Source organism: Gambusia affinis, linkage group LG10 (assembly GCF_019740435.1).
Source record: "Gambusia affinis linkage group LG10, SWU_Gaff_1.0, whole genome shotgun sequence".
NCBI lineage: Eukaryota > Metazoa > Chordata > Actinopteri > Cyprinodontiformes > Poeciliidae > Gambusia > Gambusia affinis.
In genome coordinates, this window is record NC_057877.1 from 17270480 (window position 1) to 17290248 (window position 19769).

Sequence of the window (19769 nt, forward strand, 5' to 3'; positions counted from 1 at the left end):
TAAAGGTTTCGAAAACCTGCAAACTCAAAAAGTTTGATATTCAGCAGATAGTTTCTCTGATTGCATGTAGTGGGTGTTTTTCCCCTTTTCAGGAAAAGTGATAAGAATCGTGTTTGACAAATTATAAACAGCTGTCTATTTCTAAATTTCCATCAGGCCAGCATTGCTTATTAATACAGTAGTAGACTAATCAAACAAGAGGCAACAATGTAGCCTTAGGCTGGCCTGCAGGACTCTATAAATAACAGAAAGGTCACACTGACTCCTATAGACCTAAAACAGGCGCCTCCAGTTCCAGTAAAAGCTGTGATTTTTTTCTGCTGGTCTTTTCTGTAGAATATAAAGCTTATTTATGGATGACTTTCTTTGCAGGACAATAAAATTTCTGTAATATGTCAGTAGCGTTGTGGTGAGACAGCAACTGTAAGGCTTATTTGGGCTAAATCACCTGACAGTTTCCTTTGTCACGTTATTGCTGCCCCATGATTATGGTCTTAGGGCAGCTTTCATCGTCTTGGCAACTACATTGCAGATAATTTCATTTTACCCTTTAGGGAAATAATCACTGGAAATACGACCTCTGTTTAATATTAGGTAACGATTGGACGAAAACAAACAAAAGTTACCAAGTCTAAGTATAAGAGGATTTTAAAGAGGATTTCAGCGCACTTCAGTCATCTTGTTTTGGGAAGAAAAAAACAATAGCTATAAATTTTTTTTCCATATTTCTTTAATTTCATTGTAAAACTAGCATTGATTGCCTAATGTTATATTCTTCCTACATTCACAACACAAGCTGTTAACAATTTCTTTTGTTAATTTAATGCATTCCAATGTGTTTGATTGGAATGCAGCCACACGGCTGCTTACACGCTTGTTCTTGGTGCATTTCCAGCAGGGAAGCCAAATAACCCAGTACAAAGAAAATGAACCATTATAAGTAACGCTGCGTTTGTGTTATTGCTATGTTTTAAATCACATTTGGTCACAATCAATAGGTTCTCCTGATTGGTGAGTACTGGGTTCGGAATGTAAAGCTAAACTTCTACCTTAGTTTATTTAATACATCAGTATGTTGGGATTTATTCTGCTGTGGAACAAAATAATATATGCAGTGTCATCATTGGGATTATTCTTAATTATCAAGCACCAAATTAAAAATCTAACTTATCTTCCAGGTATGCTTCGAACAAGTTTTCTATTGCTTTATGGCATGGGTTTTCTGTGATTGTTGCAGCATATAATGGTGCACAGCAGCTGCTCCTCAACTTGTTGCTGCCAACTGATTCTGCTCCACTTTTCTTCCAGTTACAAGAAAGAAAATTAAAACAAAATACAGTCGTCTGAAAACTAGAGTTACACACTCCGCTCTTATTAAAGAAACACCTTTTCAAATTACATTTGACAACCTGCTAACCAGCTGTCTGCTAAGCAGATGACTACAGACAGCAGATAGCCTGACAAATTATCTGCTTGTGACAGCCGTTTGCTCTCCTAGAGTTATTCTAAAAGAATACATTTCCAAAGACATAACATTATGCACCATATAAAATTAAAATAAGTTTTTTGTAATTCATTCATTTTTATTCATAAATGGTTGTCGCTTGTTTATTTCTATATAAATTGAAACGTTATGTTATACAATTTTGTTTGTTTTTGCATTAATCTCATTAGATTTTCATACACTAGAAATTCTGCAATAGGGCCTGAAATAAAAGTCTTTTGCCTCTAATGTAAAAAGTATGTGGATATGATCACTTTTACTTTAGATCAGAGTCAGACTTGGTGTCGGGTCTGACTCCTCGAATACGGTAAAGGTTGATAAACACTAACTTTTGATAGAGAGTTGTTCAAACTGTCACCCATTCCTGTTAATGTTTTATAAATGTTCAATAGATTAAACCAATTTGACATGCAGGACATACAGTACTTTGGGTTTTCAAAACCTGTTAACTTTAACCAGTCAAGACAAAAATGAAGTTAACTGAACTCTAGTTGAATTTCAGATCATACAAAACACTTGTTCAGATGTATTCGTGACACCGTGGTATCTGCTTTGAGGTTGCCTTGTTAGTTTAAAAAAGGTTTTGTGACTACTCAATAAATCACTGATTGGTCTGTTACTGTTTAAGGAAAATCTCACGTCAAACTCAAGCCTATGGAAAATGTAATTCTATTACTGAAATGTTAAGAAACCTTAATAAAATCACTTTATTCTCTTGTGTGGCTCCCCTCTCAGGGTTCCAGGTTGGTGTTGTGAGAGAGCAAGCTACCTGTGGGGAGGTGGACTGCCTGGGGCATCGTGTCCCTTGTTCTCAAGGTAGGAGGGAGTCTTAGACCGAGTATCGAGTTGGTCCAATAATCATGCCAGTTATTCATCATTTTAACATAAGTAGCCTCTAATAGTTTACTTTGTAAAATGGTTAGTTTATAAGTCTAGAATGACTGAACTGAAAAAAAATGTCCAATGTGGTCAGAACAGAATATGTGTAGTATAAATACATCTTGTCTGTGGTGCCGACATTTAGGATTTTATTCAGTTTATAGAGGAAAATATAAACTTGAGTGAAAAAAAAATATTGCAATACTGATATAGCAAAGGGCTGCCTGGCACTCAGTTTAGTCAGCATCAGTCACAGAAAAGAACCATGCTGGTCAATCTTTGACAAATCCAAACAATCCAATGAGAAACTTTAACCTATTATGAAATAATTTGATCCTCTTGATTTTGTGCTGTAAAAATGGAGCTCCTGGATTGGCAAACGCCATCCAATAGCATGTACTCAGTCAATCAGTGAAGTTTATTTATATAGCATATTTCAGCAGCAAGGCCGTTCAAGGTGCTTTACATTAATAAAAACTCAGAAGTAGCTGAACTACTTCAGCTATCCTAAATGTACTTTTTAAAATTTTATGTTTTACACATGCTTTATGAAAAACTCTATGAAAAGGCCTATTTTGACAAATAATTTGTAGCTGCATTCTACAGAACAATCTGTGAATAGGTGAGAGATCTATGAAATCACAGATCTGTGTTAGTGTTTGCAGTAATTTTTATTTACTAAAGTAACATTAAAAGTGAAGATGAGCAGTGATGAGTTAACTGGTCATAATATATTACTCCCTAATAAACTTGTAAAGTAATTTTTGTGCACTGTGACTCTATTCAAAATTTGTCTTTGTTGGAGTAAAACACAATTGTGTGAAAGACCAGAGTGATTGTTATGGACGTCAGTGTGTCTGAAAAGGGCTTTAACGTCAAACAGTCAAACATGCTTTTTTTCCACTCTGCACTTGCCATGTTTTTTACTGTTTGCTTTATTAGAGCAAATTAACAAATATGACTAATTCTTACTAGTTTTATGATATATATATATATATATATATATATATAGATAGATAGATAGATGTGCTCAGGGTTTCTAAGAACTGTTCTGCTAGTAATGCGAACCTGTGAACTTTAGCTTGAGTTAACATGTAACTTACTGTTAATGAAGGTATTTCCAGGGGCGGTCTGTCCCAGCAGTGAGCCATCAGGCATGCAGCTTCCATCCCTCTGTGATCCAAGCCGCCTCAGTTTATAGACAGCTAGGATGGGATGATGTTAGGGAACCAAAACAGATGCGATATTTACAGATTAATACTTTCTATAATTACTACCTGTATCTGAGGCTACAGTAACAGTAGTCTTAGATACTCAAACTTTTAGTATTTTTTTTCCCTGTCAACTTTGTCAAGTGTGAGGATTTGCTTCAGTTAGACTCCATTTAACAATCTGAATATTAAATAGCATGTAAAGTGTGAGTTCATGACCTTCATTTCCATTTATACCACCAACCAGCCCATAACTCCTTGATATTTTGAAATTCAGTTTTGAAGTCTTTTCTGAGTCACTATTCCTGGATAGAAACTTTGCAAATGACTTAATCGGTGATGCACTGTTGTTGGTATTTCCACTCATTGCAGTACTTTGGGAAGGAATGTGGAGATTGTGTTGCACCCACCACATAGCACCGGCCAGGGGGAGGGCTGTCATTGAAAAATACAAGGAAGGGCTTGGTCCTTAGTAAAATATCCCAGAGTATGCCACTGAAAAGGTTCTCCTGGGTGTAGCTGCCTGATAAGATCTGAGTTTTAGTCCAATCACAGGATTTCTGGGTGTTTTTAAAGGGGGAGTGGAGGACAGTGAGTGGTCACCGTGTAGCAAACATGTCCAGATATGACATGGAGAACCTTTGCTGCCTTACAATGGGTGACGGTGCCAGGACTTTCCGTGTTTTCCTTTCATTACATTTAACTTTTATTATCTTGTAACTTCACTCTTATTTGTTATCAGGTTTTTGTTTTGTTCTTTTTCGTTTTGCATTGACGTAATATCAATTACATCAATGCAGGAAGTTTTTTATCATTTCAGTCTTGAGCCACAGAAAAGTTTGTGTGTGAACAAAGAAGCAAGAAGCTGATTTGAATCTTATTTATTTCCTGCTTTTCTGCTGTGGCATGCTTGGACTTTATGGATAAACTTCCTCCAGTGTTAGTTCCTGGGAGTTAAACTCTTTAATTCTAGGTTTCATATAACACAGTGCAGCTTTTGAACAACACAGAGGTACAGGAAACATCACCCGATTATTTGTTATCTTACTAGTTTTTTCCAAGACTCAGTGTTTTTTCAATTGTCGATATTTAATTAGTTTTTTTAAATAGCTGATACCATTGTTTTCATATAATCCTTTGAATCATTTCAAAGGATTATGTAAACAAGCAAATGAAAGTGAAATTAAATTTTTGTATATCATAATTTGTAATTTATTGTTCTCTGTTTCCTTCAATGGTTTAGTGGTATTTATTACTTATAATCTGCCTGATTACTGTTTAAGGTTTTAATGACAATTTTGATGAACATCCATATGTGTTTTTTATTTAAATCAGAAAATCAGTGCCTGAAGGACTTTCTAAAGAGCCATCTGTCCATCCTCTTTTCAGTCATCATTAGTTCTATAGTAGCAAACAAGTGGAACTGAAATGTTGCTTTTTACTGATATCTCTGATCTTTCTGGCTGCTTCTAGTGACTAAGGAAGGGGCTTGACAAACTGTTCTGCAACATGGAGAAGGGTGAGATGAAGATCCTCAACAAGGGGGAAGAGGAGGAGATGGTACGCCCATCTGATTTAACTTCACTAGCTATATTTCCATCCAATTGTCATGCAAATTTTCAGTGAACTTTTAAAAAACAAAAAAAATGTGAGTTAGGTGTGTTTTGATATTCTTGTCTGGAGAAAATCAACCAGGCTATGCAGAGTGTAATTCTGTCAGATGCTGGTGCAACTGACAAACGCATGGCTGTAATAAACAGGAAGTAAAGGTTTCAAAGTAGATGAACCGCACATTTGAGAAACAGGGACAGACCTAACTGCCATGGTACACATCTACCAGTGGATGGGAAAGTTTTTACAGAACTTATTTGGCAAATATATTTCCGTCTTCCCTTTAGCACATTAATTCTTTTTCAAAAAAGCCAAAAATCACTTCAAGCAAGCATGAAACCTTTTTTATCATTTCAGATTTTACTGTTTCCATCAAGCAGGTCTAATGTGATACTTCAAAATGCACATAAACAAATCTTGATGGCAACATGGTTACTGTCTATACCAGAATTTCCTCTCTCCACATTACAAACTTTCCCATGTCTTTACATAGGAGCTGCAAGGCTACCGTCTCTGCCGTTGGCGACTGGCCCTTGTAGGCTTCGGTGTACTTTGTACTGGAGGCTTCCTTCTCCTGCTGCTCTACTGGATGCCAGAATGGTGCGTCAAGTCCACCTGCACCCGTACCACAGCCCGTGATGCCGAAGTGGTGTTGCTGCGCTCCACGGTAGGAAGCGAGTTTGTGCTGTGCTATTTCATCTTTCATCTATCTATCCAGTGACTGTTATACTGTTTGCCACCTTCTCATATGTGCTTTTGCATGGGCATGTGCTGAGAGATCCAGGAATCCTGAATCAAATCAGTTTTATTCAGTTTATTTATAAAGTCACAATTCACCACAAAGTAATTTCAGATTAATCCAGCTCATTGCAATGCAATGTATCCAGTCTATTTCAGTCCTAACTTATAATATAATACAGTCATATTCAGTTGATGATCTAATGGATCATCAGATGATATTACTGGGGTGATTTTTTTTATTTTTTTTATTTATATTTTTAGTAAAATGTCACCTCTTCAATGAAGGCTGTCCCAATGCATCTATTTGATGCTCCTCCTACTGAGCAAACATGTGGTGACAGTGGAGCAGAACAGCTGGTGTTTAACAGGAAGAAACCTGAAGCAGTACCAGCCTCAGGATGAAGGCTTTTCTTCTGCAACCAGCTGGGGATTAAGAAGACAGGAAGGGTTTACTGGAAAAATAAAAACACAGACAGAGGAGTACATTTAAAAAAAACTATGTTTTATTAAAACTAAAGTAGTAATAATGACTCTAATATAATTTGACTCAATCAACTGAAGATAAAATTGGAGATAATCACTGAGTCATGTACGATAAAGCCTGTTACCTCATATGTGTGGGTTGCCATTTTGATGGTATTGACACACCCACTGCTCAAAGGTTGCAACCTAAAACATCACAGCAAAATAATGATTAAATTGCTACTATTTGATTCTTGTAATATGTTGGATGTCAGGTATTTAAATCGCAAATTTTTCCTCCACCTAATTAGTTGATTCTTGAGGCCCATAGGCTTACAGCCTGATAAAGGATGGCTGAAATCAAGTTTCAGATGAGTGGATTCATTGAGACCAACTGTTTATTACACAATCACAGATGCAACATAAATTGTGTGTTTTCAGTCCTATTTCTGTTCGATCAGTTTTATTTTCCGGTGTGTGTGTGTTTGTGTGTGAGATGTTGTGTTGGTGTATTTACTGACTGCTGATTCTCCTTGCTGCTGTTGACCAGGATGAGTTCCGGCGCTGGTTCCTGGCCAGGGTACGAGTGATGCTTGCTCCGGGGAGCAACCCCTTCCACAGCCTGGAGACCCAGACCACCTCCCCTCCCTCCTCCCCTTCCTGCCCCTTCTCTAGCCCCACCCCTTCACCTCTGGCCAACGGACACATACCTCACCCCTCCGATGGCAGCCCTGCTCAGGAGCTCATTAGAAGATTTTCTTACTACCAGCCCACACAGGTAGCTAAATCTCTCATCGCAACAGGTTAACAAGACCAACTGAACTTGAAGCTGATGTTGAACATAGAGCAAAGGAGCCCCTCACTGCTCCCACAGTTTTTTCACCCTGAGGGTTTGCTGTGGTATCTGGCACCAAGACGTTAGCAGCAGACCCAATAGGCGAGGAGCGGCCAAGTCGATAGCTCAAACTTGTTGCTGTAATCATTCCTGAACTATTCCTGCTCTGTGACAGGGTGCATAATCCTGTTGAAAGAGGCCACAGCCATGAAAAGATGTGTGTGGTCTGCAATAACACTTAGAAGGGTTCTAAATGACACAGAGAAGATGCTATGTCAAAGCATCCTGATGTTTGCAACATGCATATTGTCCAGGAATTTGCAATAAATGTCAACTTATTATTTAGGTGCCATGTATCCAGTCGTTCTTTACATTTACATTCTGAGAAGTAGTTATTTAAGCTGATCAGATGCGCAGTTCCACCACTGCCGCTAGTCTAGTGGAGCTGAGTGGGGAAGGTGTGGGGAAGGAGCTCAACTGGAGACTGCAGCTCCCAGGAAGAGCTCTGTGGAAATAGGCAAGTGATCAGGCACAGAATTTTTGGCATTAAAAGCCACTATTGCATCCAGAAATATTAGGTTGGCAGTGGAAGATACATAATGCTGGATGCAAGTGCATTAATGTTACATAAACAATAGCAGTATTCCAATCAGATAAGTTTTGATGAACTTTTTTAATGGGTGGAGTGATTCTCTCCTGTTCGACTTTGCTCCGCCACTCTAAACCACAATCAGGCGCCAGTGATGTTGACCGCACATTTGTGTTTGGTTTCCAGTGTCTATCAGGGATGTTTTACGATATTTTAATCATGTGGATATTTGTTTTATGATGCAGATTTTATATCACAACTTTGAACTTGAAGTTCATATTTAACCCTAAATTATCCATCATCCACTCAGTTGTTTTTCTGTTCACTACATAACATATTGTGATGAGCTCATAATAAGGAAGTAATTAATTTGCAAGTTTTTCCCCACTTTGGGTGTGTGGCTACTAGTAACTCATCTTTATTTTGTTTTCCTTTGTTCCCTTTTCTCTCTTAGATTCGATATTTCACCTTCCATAGCACAAAGTATTACTGGAATGATGAGATGCAGAACTTTAAAGTTTTAACGTAAGACATTTTTTTTACAATCTACCTCAATCGTATTAAATAAGCTGGAATCCAGTTTGTGATAATCATAACTGAAAATTTATCAAATGCTTTGCTCGCAGCCATTTGAAACTTCTATCATCTGTTCTCCTATGTGTAATGTGTCAACTTTGTCTCCGTTTTTATTTTGTTTTGTTTTGGGCCACGCATTATTTAGCGGCCTGGAGGATCTTGAAGTCAGTTGCTCTTCCATCCACTCAGAGCACAGTGCAGGCCTGACCAGGAACCAGCAGGAGTACAGGTAAAACAGATCAAATCATAGGAGGATTCTTTACCTCCACTCTTCCTCCTTTCCTTCTTTATGTCTTTTCTTTATTCTATTACTTTCTTTGCATCTTTCATTTGTTCCTTGTGTTCGTGTCTTTTTTACCTTCTTTCTCTTATGTTTTTTTGTCATTCCTTCATCCAGTCTCCCTCTCTGCTTCCTCCTTTTCTTGTCATTCTTTCCTTCTTGAAATAATTCACTTTATTCTTCCTCGTGTCCTTCCAGCTTCAGTTTTATTCTTATGCTATTTTTAAACCATTTACACTCAGGAAACGTCTCCTGTTGGTCCATAATGCACTTTTATTTTTTGTATATTTTGAAATTAATTTGAAAGACTTGAACTTCACTTCAAGTATTTAGCCTGGAGAAATCTTTGGTTCAAAGGGAGACCGAATATTTTTGGAGAATTAGTTAATTTGAGGGTTTTGAGCTCACAAAAATAATTGCTTATATTTATGGATTCCCAAACTAGTGAAAATATTGTGATATATTTTACTTTCTGTAGCAAACCCCAATAAAAACTGCTCTTTGGTATATTATTTGCATCACTCTGCTGCGTTTTGTGTATGTTGCTTTAAACTCGTAGGTGTGGCTGAACTCATTGTTTCTCTCTCCTTTTGTTAGGAGACTGTTCTTCGGAGTGAATGAAATCGCAGTGAAAGTGCCTTCTGTTTTCAAGCTGCTTATCAAAGAGGTAAAAACCAGTTTCAGTCAACATAACCTGCATGTTTTTTTAAAATTAGTCTGAATTTCCATTTATTCTCACTGTGTGTAAAACTTGACTGGCAGAGTCAGCACAATGGTAAACCAGTTTTTACTAGTGACATGCAGTTTAGTACATTTGGACTTTAAATCCTGAATATGTGATCCTCTTCAGAGTCTGGACCTTTTCTCTTTGTTCTCCCTCTTTATTACTTTAAGACCACCTCATGAAACAACCTTATCTCTATATCTTCTATTCTTTTCAATTTATTTTAATAAACATGAAATCAATTGATTAAATGAGGATCAAATGGTGGATTACTCTTGAGTAACTTGGATGTCAGGAGACTGTAGAAACCCCAGTTATTTTCTTATTCCATGAAACATACATTTTTGGTCTTTTTCATGCAGGATGTCTTTGTTTTCAGGTTGAGATGCAACTCTTCTTCTCTATCTCCACCTGCAGGTCCTCAACCCTTTTTACATCTTCCAGCTCTTCAGCGTAATCCTGTGGAGTGTCGATGAGTATTACTACTATGCTGTGGCCATTGTTTTCATGTCGGTTATATCCATAGCTACCTCTCTGTACACCATCAAAAAGGTAAGACTTACTAATTAACTTGTCTAAATGCAGTTTAGATGTGTTCTACAAATTGGTGTGTAAATATGCAACTATGAAATCACACAGGAGATACTAATGCTTAAAGTTTAAAACATCTAATAACTTAATGATGTATGATTGAAAGTAATCTTGAATTTTGCCCTGTTTATTTTCAAATTCTGTAGCACTAATTATTACTAAAGTTTTTGTCAGGTTTTCTTCTACATAATATTAACGCATAATGATAGGAGGATTTAGGAGTTTTGTATCCACCTATATTTCTTGTATCTCTGCCAAAAGTCAGAATTATTTGTTTATCTCTCTACATTAGACTTCTAGTTTCTATAAAATTAGTCAGAAAGGTTAGATTTTTCTTCTTTTAGTGTTAATCTATTGATTAAGTTTTCACTTGAACTGATTTAAATGTTAATTTTTTTAATTTTCTTTAGACATTTTAAAAGCCCAAATTAGACATTTATAGCATGCCTTAAATAAATCAAAGATCCATTAAGTTAATAAGTTTCATGTGGGTACAAGAAACAACTCCAACATGACATAAATTAACAATATTAAGTCTTTTTACTCATCATTTCAAAACAAAGAAGCAGCAAATTAATTGTTTTTATTACTGTTAATTTCTCCTTTCTCCAGCAATACATCATGCTTCATGATATGGTGGCAGCTCACAGTATTGTCCGTGTGTCTGTTTGCCGAGCCAATAATGGTATGTCAATAAGTTATATTGTCTTTTTATGGGTTTTGTACACTTTTATCTATTTATTGCCCTCTTAAATAGATTTATTCAAACCAGAACAACCCCATATGTTGGAAATTAAAATGCCTTTGTTTAATTTAATTTTAGTTTTGATGTAAATAAAGTATTTCTATGGATGATCAGCAAATATGCAGATTAACCACCTCTGTGCATCCTCATGCTCACTTTTTGTTCATGCTCCAAACTTTATTCGCGTTGCAGTTGAATGTGTTTTTTTTCTAACTCCTGCTTCTCCTGGCAGAGGTTGAAGAGATATTGTCTACTGATCTGGTACCTGGTGATGTGGTGGTCATTCCAAGCAACGGGACCATCATGCCTTGTGACACAGTGCTGATCAGCGGCACCTGCATCGTCAATGAAAGCATGCTCACAGGTAAACTCTTGTCTAACAGCAAGGTGCATTGTTCCGTACAGCACAATAACAGGATTCCCTTCATCAGGTGAGAGTGTTCCTGTGACAAAGACCAACCTCCCGAACCCACTATCAGGAGAGCGGGAGGGGGCAGACAGTGCCTACAACACCGAGGAGCATAAGAGACACTCACTGTTCTGCGGCACCAATGTCATCCAAACCCGCTTCTACACAGGAGAACTGGTCAAAGCCGTGGTGGTCCGCACAGGTCAGCAGGGGAACTTGATTGTTTTCTGAATGTTTTTGCTGTTACTCTGTAATACAGAGTAAATAATATCAATTATTTTAAAAAATAACTTAATGATATACTATTCATTCAGATGTAACTCTACTGACTTATCTTTATTCCTAAAGACAATTTAAATGTTAGCTTGCAGCACAAGTGGTGCACACTACTGCTCAACGTTAAAGAAAACCTTTTTAATTCTGGTTTCCAAAATATTACCTGAGTTTTCTAAATCTATGAGTCACAATATACTTTGTAAATTATAGTGTCATCAGTACATTTTCTCTTAAGCAAATCTAAATGAAAAAAATATTTAGAATAATTACAAATATATTGTTTTTCTTGCAGGTTTCAGCACAGCCAAAGGCCAACTGGTGCGCTCCATCCTTTATCCCAAACCCACCGACTTCAAGCTGTATCGTGACGCCTACCTCTTTCTGCTGTGTCTGGTGGCCGTGGCTGGAATCGGCTTCATTTACTCAATCATCCTCAGTGTCATGAAAGGGGTAATGCACAGGGAAACCAGCAGAGCAAGCTGTTTTCTTGGTTCTCAAACAATTCCTTATGAAAAGGTCTTTTTACTAGCAGGTCTACAAGTGAGAGTATTTCAGTCTAATAGTTGACCAGTTCTTTGTCTGAGCTTTAAACTGATCTAAATAGCAAAACCAATGTAACAAATCAATTAATTTCCATTCTTTTTTCCTAATTATAAAACATTTTGTTTGTTACTAAAACATGAAATTTAAATTTGATTGGCATGATCGTCAGTATCTGCTCCAACAGGATAAACTTAAATCTTTTGCATTTTTTCCTATTCCAGACGGCAGTGAAAACCATCATCATTGAGTCTCTGGACATCATAACCATCACGGTGCCACCAGCGCTGCCAGCAGCCATGACAGCTGGGATTGTATACGCCCAGCGGCGTCTTAAAAAGATCGGCATTTTCTGTATCAGCCCACAGAGGATCAACATCTGTGGACAGATTAATCTGGTTTGCTTTGATAAAGTAAGTCTTCTTAGACAACACTGAAAAACAAAAATACAACAGCATGAACCGTTGCTAGACTGGAAAATATATATTTTTACATTTTTCTTCTTTAAGACGGGAACTTTAACAGAAGATGGATTGGACATGTGGGGAGTTCAGAGAGTTGAAGGAGGCCGGTATGTGGCTTTGATTTATGAAATATGGAAAAATCTGAGACCTGAGTCCAAATTCCATTTGTTCTGTGATTAGTTTGAAAACAGTTGTAAAAGCCTAGGCACATTCTGATATTTGCTCAAGAGAGAGTATTTCTGGGCCACAAATCAGAAGTGAAAGTCACAATCAAGAATGCTAATAAGAGTGTTGTTGCCTTTCCTCTCCCATAACCACGTTTTCTTCCTTGATCAGTTTTCACCTATCAGAGGAAAGTGCCCACAAGGAGAATCTTGTCAAGTCCCAGTTTGTGGCCTGCATGGCCACCTGCCACTCGCTAACCAAAATAGAAGGCCAGCTGTCTGGAGATCCACTGGACCTCAAAATGTTTGAGGCTACTGGCTGGGTGAGTTGCTCTGAGTATATCCAGTAACACTGTGTTGATCCAGAATCCTCCTCCATTTGAAAGCTTGCAGTGTGAGAGTCAGTAAGAACTACAACTTCAATTTCACTTGATTAGATGAGGTTATGTTTATGTGTAAATTAAAACATAAAACAAACCCCTTTGAATGCCGAATGACCAGAATTGCTCTGAGATACCTCTGCAATCCTTCCACAGGGGCTTTTATAGTGCCTGATCAGAAAAAAGTCACCTCCAAACAAAAAGGTCATATTTTTAATATTTCATTGGACCTCATTAACTTTGATTGTAGATCAAATCTTCTGGGACATTGTTTCAATAAGCTGCAAAATTTTCTTCCAATGTTGCATTCACTTTTCACCAAAATCTTGTATTGATGATGGGAGCATATTTACATGTTTTATCTGCTTGATTTATACCAATGATGTGACCTTTACTAAACAGGTTAACATCCTTTTCCTCAACTAAGATATGTGTCTTTTGAAGTTCTTGTTTCACAAATGAAAAGCTACTTATTGCAAAAGTTGGTTGAACAACTTTTTGTCGCCTGGAAGATAATCACCCGTGCAGTAATTATCCAATAATATATCTGTTATATCTGTTTGCCTAGTTAAATCCAGGTGCCATCCTTTTTATATTATTATTATTATTTTTTGGCACCATGTGACCATAACATTTAATGTTGATGCTTTGTTTGGCACAACCCAGGAATGATGATTATTGGAACCTTAATGCTCAGGTCCATATGAAAACAACTTTATTGCTAAAAATGAATTAGCCTTATGTTTGGAATGTGAAAATGAGCACTCAATCAATGTATAAATATTTATTTTTCTTTAACTTCATCTTCTCCAGATCCTGGAGGAAGCCACTGAGGAGGAAACTGCTCTCCATAACCGCATCATGCCCACCGTCGTCCGTCCACCAAAGCAGCTGCTGCCCTCCCAGCCCGATGAATCGGCCGAGCAGGACATGGTACGTACAGAAACTTAACACTTCAACAGCTGAGCCGAGTCAGTTATGTATCAATAACTTGCTGAATAGAGAAGATCTCAGAAAATATGTCCAAATTTGCAAACTTATCCATAAAAATGACAGCAGTCAAACTTTCTGACTTTGAAATTAATTTTCTCTTGTTTTTTTGTTTTATAGGAACTCGCTGAGCTTTCAGTAAGTAGTGTCTACACATTTTGAAATGTTCGATCCCTATATATAATCATTTTCCTCTGAATTTAAGTGATTCTTCAGGATTATTTAAATAATTGAAAATTGAGGCTTTTCTCTTGGTCAGGTTTTATAGTTGTTTTTTTTTTTTTGTTTTTTTTAAACACCCGGCCTAAAAACAATAATTGACCATTAATACCTTAATACATACATAAAACTGTGTAAATGTCCTCTACTCATAAATACTGAATAAATCAGATACTTTTCTACATGTGTATCTGATTGTCTGCAGTCATTATACGAGATCGGTATCGTGCGGCAGTTTCCTTTTTCCTCGGCGCTTCAGAGGATGAGCGTTGTGTCTCGTACTCTGGGGGAGAAGTGCATGGATGCCTACATGAAGGGAGCACCAGAGGTGGTGGCCAGTCTCTGCAAGAGAGAAACAGGTGAGGTGACCAACATGAGTTTCTGCTAAGGAGTCGAATTAAATCATGAAGCTGTGAAAATAACACAGTTCCCACAAAAAGACACACTTGAAATGATTTTGATAACTCTTTGAATATTTGTTTTCATACAACTTCTGTACATTTTTATAATGTTTGCAGCATTGCAATAAAATAGTGCTAAAGAATGCGATGCATTTCCTTTGAATTCACTGTCTAACCAAACATTTTTCCCAGTTCCGGAAAACTTTGCAGAGGTTTTGGAGGGTTACACTAAGCAGGGATTCAGAGTGATCGCTCTGGCTCATCGGCGACTCGGATCAAAACTTAACTGGCACAAAGTCCAAAACGTCAACAGGTAGTTAAAAACATTATGCAACTTGTGAAGGATTTAAGATCAGATGCTCATAAATGCATCAAAAAGTTTAAGTTTTTGATGCAACATAGTTTATTTTGTATTTATTTAGATATTTTGTTGTATAATTTTTGTTGTTGTTTTGCTACCAGGGATTACATAGAGGCTAACATGGAGTTTCTGGGACTCATCATCATGCAGAACAAACTGAAGGCTGAAACTCCAGGAGTGCTGCAAGACCTCCATCGAGCAAACATTCGAACCGTCATGGTTACTGGTGAGAGCAGAAAAAAAAAATCTTAAAATATTACAAAAAACACATAATCAATAGAAAACTAGTTCAAGTCTTTGGTTTTGTCTTAATATCTGCTTGATAATATGAGAAACACATCTCGAGTTTTGTGAATGTTTTTTTTTTTTCTTCCACTTTTCAGGCGACAACATGTTGACGGCAGTCTCTGTGGCCCGTGACTGTGGAATGATCCCTCCCGGTGACATGGTCATCATTGCTGATGCCCTCCCTCCTCACGATGGACAAGCCGCCAAAATCACATGGAGATACGCTGACAGGCCCAGGACAACCACACGACTCGAGGTCAAGAAAAAAAGAACTCTCCACTGAGATCAAGACTAAAGTTTCATCTTCAATTAAAACTCTGTGAAAATGGCCTTTTAGTTGTGTGCAGTTGTTATTGAAATGAAATTAATTGAGGGGAAATTAATTACCATCTTGGATTTTTAATTAGAGCTACTTTTAATGCATGTGGTAACAGTATGCCGCTTATTTCCCAAATCTTTGTCATTAGCAGAACATTCTAGTCAGGGTTTATGTAAGTGAAGGGTTACATGTAGTTTTTTTCCTAGTATTTCTGAAATGTGTCTGTTGTGACTAATCCACCCTCGCTGACTTTCAACAGGAAATTAACATCAGCCTGGAGGATGAAGATCATGCTGAGGAGCCCAAGACACAACCACTCTACCACTTTGCAATGAATGGAAAATCATTCGCTATAATCGCTGAGCATTTTCCAGACATACTTCAGAAGGTACGACAAATCTTCTGCTAAACTGGAAATCCAGTGTGTATTTATTGCAAAAGACGCAGGAATGTTGAAACCGATCCCAACTTTTCATGAACGTTGAGCCTTGTGTTATTGTTTGCAGCTTGTGCTGCACGGGACAGTGTTTGCCAGAATGGCGCCGGACCAGAAAACCCAGCTTGTCGAGACACTACAGGGAGTAGAGTGAGTCTTAAAATTTTACACTGAATTATGACAACACGGGTGCCAGAATCTGGATTAAATGAGCAAATTTCTTTAGATTAAAATCATGGTGTTAGATTTTTTGCATCAGCTTTTTGATACTAACCAGTGACTCTATCATTTGCTGCCAGCTACTTTGTGGGAATGTGTGGAGATGGTGCAAATGACTGTGGGGTACGTAAGACTGACTGAGTTCTATTTATAACAGCAACTTGGGTATAGCTCTACCTGTAATTCAACACGTCTAAGCAGTTTTTCTCTTCAACAATAGGCGCTGAAGAGGGCACATAGTGGGATCTCTCTGTCAGAGCTGGAGGCCTCAGTGGCTTCCCCCTTCACCTCCAAGACCCCCAACATCTCCTGCGTCCCGAGCCTGATCAGGTTTCTGTTTGTTCCCTTCTACAGTGCCTCATGGAAGTCATTTCTCAGCATGCACATTCTAACTACAATCTTTAATATATTTTATTGCAAAAGTTTTCTAGTACTGCATAACTGAAAGAAGAGGATGAATGATTTTGCTGATTAAAAGACAAAGTAGGGCACACTTTTTACTCTGATACCTCTGAATGAAGCCCATTGGAACCCGCTGCATTCAAAAGGCATATAAAAATATTAAATGGAGCCCACTTATGTTGCTGCAGAGATCTACTGTTACACATTAAGTCCTGCACACACCACTAGTGTAGTTTTCATGAGAGGTTGGAAAAAGGAAAATCATTGTGCAAAGCAGAGGGCTGCAACCTGCAGCTCCAGATTCACAGGTGTCTCTTAGGAGCTTCCACAATGACTTTTTATATCTTTATCTAATAATATATTTTTTAAAAACAACTAATGTTTTTAAGAATAGATATAATAACATGCTGGTTTAGCATTTTCTAAATGAGAGCAAAGCTTGTAAAATGAAATATGTGGCAAAAGAAACTTCACATCATCCTGAACCCACTATCTAAACTGTGAAACATGGTGATGGTAGCATCATGCTTTGGGCTGCTTTTGTTCACCACCCCAAATCTGAACAACACCAAAAGAAATACTACTTTGCAGTATTTTAGCAACATGTATGTAGTAATTACATGAAAACCCACAATACAATCTGCTGATGTTTCGTTATTCCTCTATTGAAGAATTTTCTCTTAATTCAGTTATATTATTAAATACTGCTCTGTGGGAAATGAAGCATTTTTTTAATGTACTGGATAGATGGACATTGTTTGTTTTGTCTTTACAGGGAAGGACGCGCTGCTCTGATCACCTCCTTCTGTGTGTTCAAGTTTATGGCTCTCTACAGCATCATCCAGTACATCAGCGTCACTCTCCTGTACTCAGTAAGTAGTGTGGCTGCCTCAGTTACAAGACAACGGTGAAAACCAGGAGAAATTCTAAATATTTACCAATCCATGTTTGTTCTGTGTCTTAGGTATTAAGTAACCTTGGAGATTTCCAGTTCCTCTTTATTGACATTGCTATCATCCTCCTAATTGTTTTCACCAGTAAGTTTTGGAAAATTATTTCAGAAAAAGCTTGACTTTTCCTTAAAAACATAAACTTTGTACTTAATATTTCTCCTGTCTCTTCAGTGAGTTTGAACCCAGCTTGGAAAGAACTGGTGTCACGTCGCCCCCCATCAGGACTAATCTCAGGGCCTCTGCTGTTCTCTGTGCTGACCCAAATCCTCATCTGCTTGGGCTTCCAGACCATTACGTTTCTTTGGGTCCAACAGCAGCCGTGGTTCGAGCGTTGGACGCCTGCTACAAAGTAAGTGTCCAGCGTAGACCGGCTCATCAGGAATAATGCTACATCGCTCCTGTCAGGGGTTTCTAATGACACTGTTTGATATATTTCTCTCCACTCCCAGCGTCTGCAATCACTCGAATCACCTGAACGTGTCCGAATTCAACAACACAGAAGTGGATGAACACAACATCCAAAACTTTGAGAACACCAGTCTCTTCTATGTCTCCTCCTTCCAGTATCTCATTGTCGCCATCGTTTTCTCCAAAGGAAAACCCTTCAGGCAACCGAGCTACAAGAACTGTGAGGACCGGTCTTCTCAGTCCTGCTTTGCTGTAATATTTAGCATTTAGATATTCTAGTAGATGACTGAATGTCTTTTCAACAGGGCCTTTTGTTCTGTCTGCTGTGAGTTTGTATTCCTTTCTGCTGTTCATCATGTTTCATCCTGTTGAAGGCATTGATGAGTTTCTGGAGGTAAGTGAAGATGGATATTAGGTTCTCAGTTCTGGTACAGACTGCTTTAGCAAGCCAACTTTTATTTTCTCTTCATACTTCATACACACTGCATTTATTCCCTTATTAAATAAATGTAATCAAATTAAAGATGCTTTTTTCAGTGTGAGAGTTTTCTACTGCAATAAAATATTTATTTTAAAGTCTTTTTGAAACTCTCTTCAAGTATTGGAGTCATATTTGTATGTACTCGTCACATGTGTAATTTGAACTGTTAACTTTTCTGCACATAAATATTTTCATCAGTTTATTATTTTTGTTCCGTGCAGATTGTTTGTGTCCCTTTTGAATGGAGGCTAAAGCTTTTCCTGATAATCATAGTCAATGCTGCTGTGTCTGTTGTGGTGGAGGTAAGGTACACACACACACACACGCACACACACCCCAACACTTGCAGTTATAGATGTTTTTGCCATGTTCGGTTTTCATTTTTTCATGCAATGTGCTCATCTTTGTCTTATGCAACCTTACAGCTGGATCAATCTTTTGTTGTGATGAGAAAATGTTTTTAGAAATGGAAAATTGTCCCTTTGACTTTTTGTGATAAATGTGGTTCATTTCAGACCATCCATTTTTTCCCCCCAGGATTTTACATCTAGAGTAAATATTGTTTCAATCATTGGTAGAGGCTTTTTAGAAATAGAAGAAAGTTTAGTCAGTGATCAGTAGTTTATGCTAACCTGCCCTGAGCAGCATCATAGTTTCTCACTTTCCCTTTAGATGGCTGCCCTCAAAAAACGCACTGCTTAGCAAACATCTCAGATTTCCCCGTCTCTGAGCTACCAGTGCAAATTCTATTGATCTTTGAAGCGAATTAACTAATAAAGCTTTACTGACTTTGCATAATCAGATGTTTTCAGTTTCTCTAACACTGAAGAATCCCTACATATGCTTCCTTCTCACATAATCTTTTTATTCCGAACTTAATTACTGTCTCGCAGCCTTTGGAGAATTCATCTTTACAAATACATGATCCCTTAAAGTTCTGTTGCAAGATCAGCTTGAAGACCTTTGTGCCAAAATAAAAGCAGGAGCAGTGGGGAGTCAAATTCGCCTCTCTTTAATCCTTTCCCTGCCCAATGCGCTGTTATTCCTTAGACCTTCATCCTTGACATCATCTTATGGAAGCTTGCGTTCAGCAGAGACAAACAGGCCAACTATGGCGTCACCCCTGCCGCCCCGACACCACAGGTTGGGAAAATCTGACACCTTCTTCTCTAGCCCTTTCTTGTTGCTCATGTGTGGTGTTTCCTCTTTCTGTCCTATCGTCTTCTTTGTCACGAAGCGCGTCTTTCATATATAACTGCTACCTGAGACATGCATGAGAGCAACCCCAATGTTATTACCTCCTTGTGGACA

The 19769-nt window shown here is 37.9% G+C and overlaps 1 protein-coding gene across 3 annotated transcripts in view; it reads left to right on the top strand.

The window, feature by feature from the left end:
• The window catches only part of atp13a3 (ATPase 13A3), a 30784-nt gene that overhangs the window by 6157 nt on the left and 4858 nt on the right, over window positions 1-19769 (top strand). For 2 of the 3 annotated variants that reach the window (XM_044129610.1, XM_044129611.1), the window contains exons 2-33: window positions 2240-2320; window positions 5068-5154; window positions 5699-5872; window positions 6959-7186; window positions 8287-8357; window positions 8554-8637; window positions 9286-9355; window positions 9830-9964; window positions 10616-10688; window positions 10981-11112; window positions 11180-11359; window positions 11726-11883; window positions 12198-12386; window positions 12483-12544; window positions 12774-12924; window positions 13795-13914; window positions 14092-14109; window positions 14396-14549; window positions 14784-14904; window positions 15054-15178; window positions 15336-15496; window positions 15819-15947; window positions 16066-16145; window positions 16295-16337; window positions 16435-16544; window positions 17392-17488; window positions 17581-17653; window positions 17741-17918; window positions 18019-18197; window positions 18283-18371; window positions 18680-18760; window positions 19509-19601. In XM_044129610.1, the coding sequence (XP_043985545.1) occupies window positions 5104-5154; window positions 5699-5872; window positions 6959-7186; window positions 8287-8357; window positions 8554-8637; window positions 9286-9355; window positions 9830-9964; window positions 10616-10688; window positions 10981-11112; window positions 11180-11359; window positions 11726-11883; window positions 12198-12386; window positions 12483-12544; window positions 12774-12924; window positions 13795-13914; window positions 14092-14109; window positions 14396-14549; window positions 14784-14904; window positions 15054-15178; window positions 15336-15496; window positions 15819-15947; window positions 16066-16145; window positions 16295-16337; window positions 16435-16544; window positions 17392-17488; window positions 17581-17653; window positions 17741-17918; window positions 18019-18197; window positions 18283-18371; window positions 18680-18760; window positions 19509-19601 (3609 nt within the window). In that variant the 5' untranslated portion in view covers window positions 2240-2320; window positions 5068-5103. The remainder of the gene's footprint in view (window positions 1-2239; window positions 2321-5067; window positions 5155-5698; window positions 5873-6958; window positions 7187-8286; window positions 8358-8553; window positions 8638-9285; window positions 9356-9829; window positions 9965-10615; window positions 10689-10980; window positions 11113-11179; window positions 11360-11725; window positions 11884-12197; window positions 12387-12482; window positions 12545-12773; window positions 12925-13794; window positions 13915-14091; window positions 14110-14395; window positions 14550-14783; window positions 14905-15053; window positions 15179-15335; window positions 15497-15818; window positions 15948-16065; window positions 16146-16294; window positions 16338-16434; window positions 16545-17391; window positions 17489-17580; window positions 17654-17740; window positions 17919-18018; window positions 18198-18282; window positions 18372-18679; window positions 18761-19508; window positions 19602-19769) is intronic. The other variant, XM_044129612.1, reaches the window with a different exon arrangement.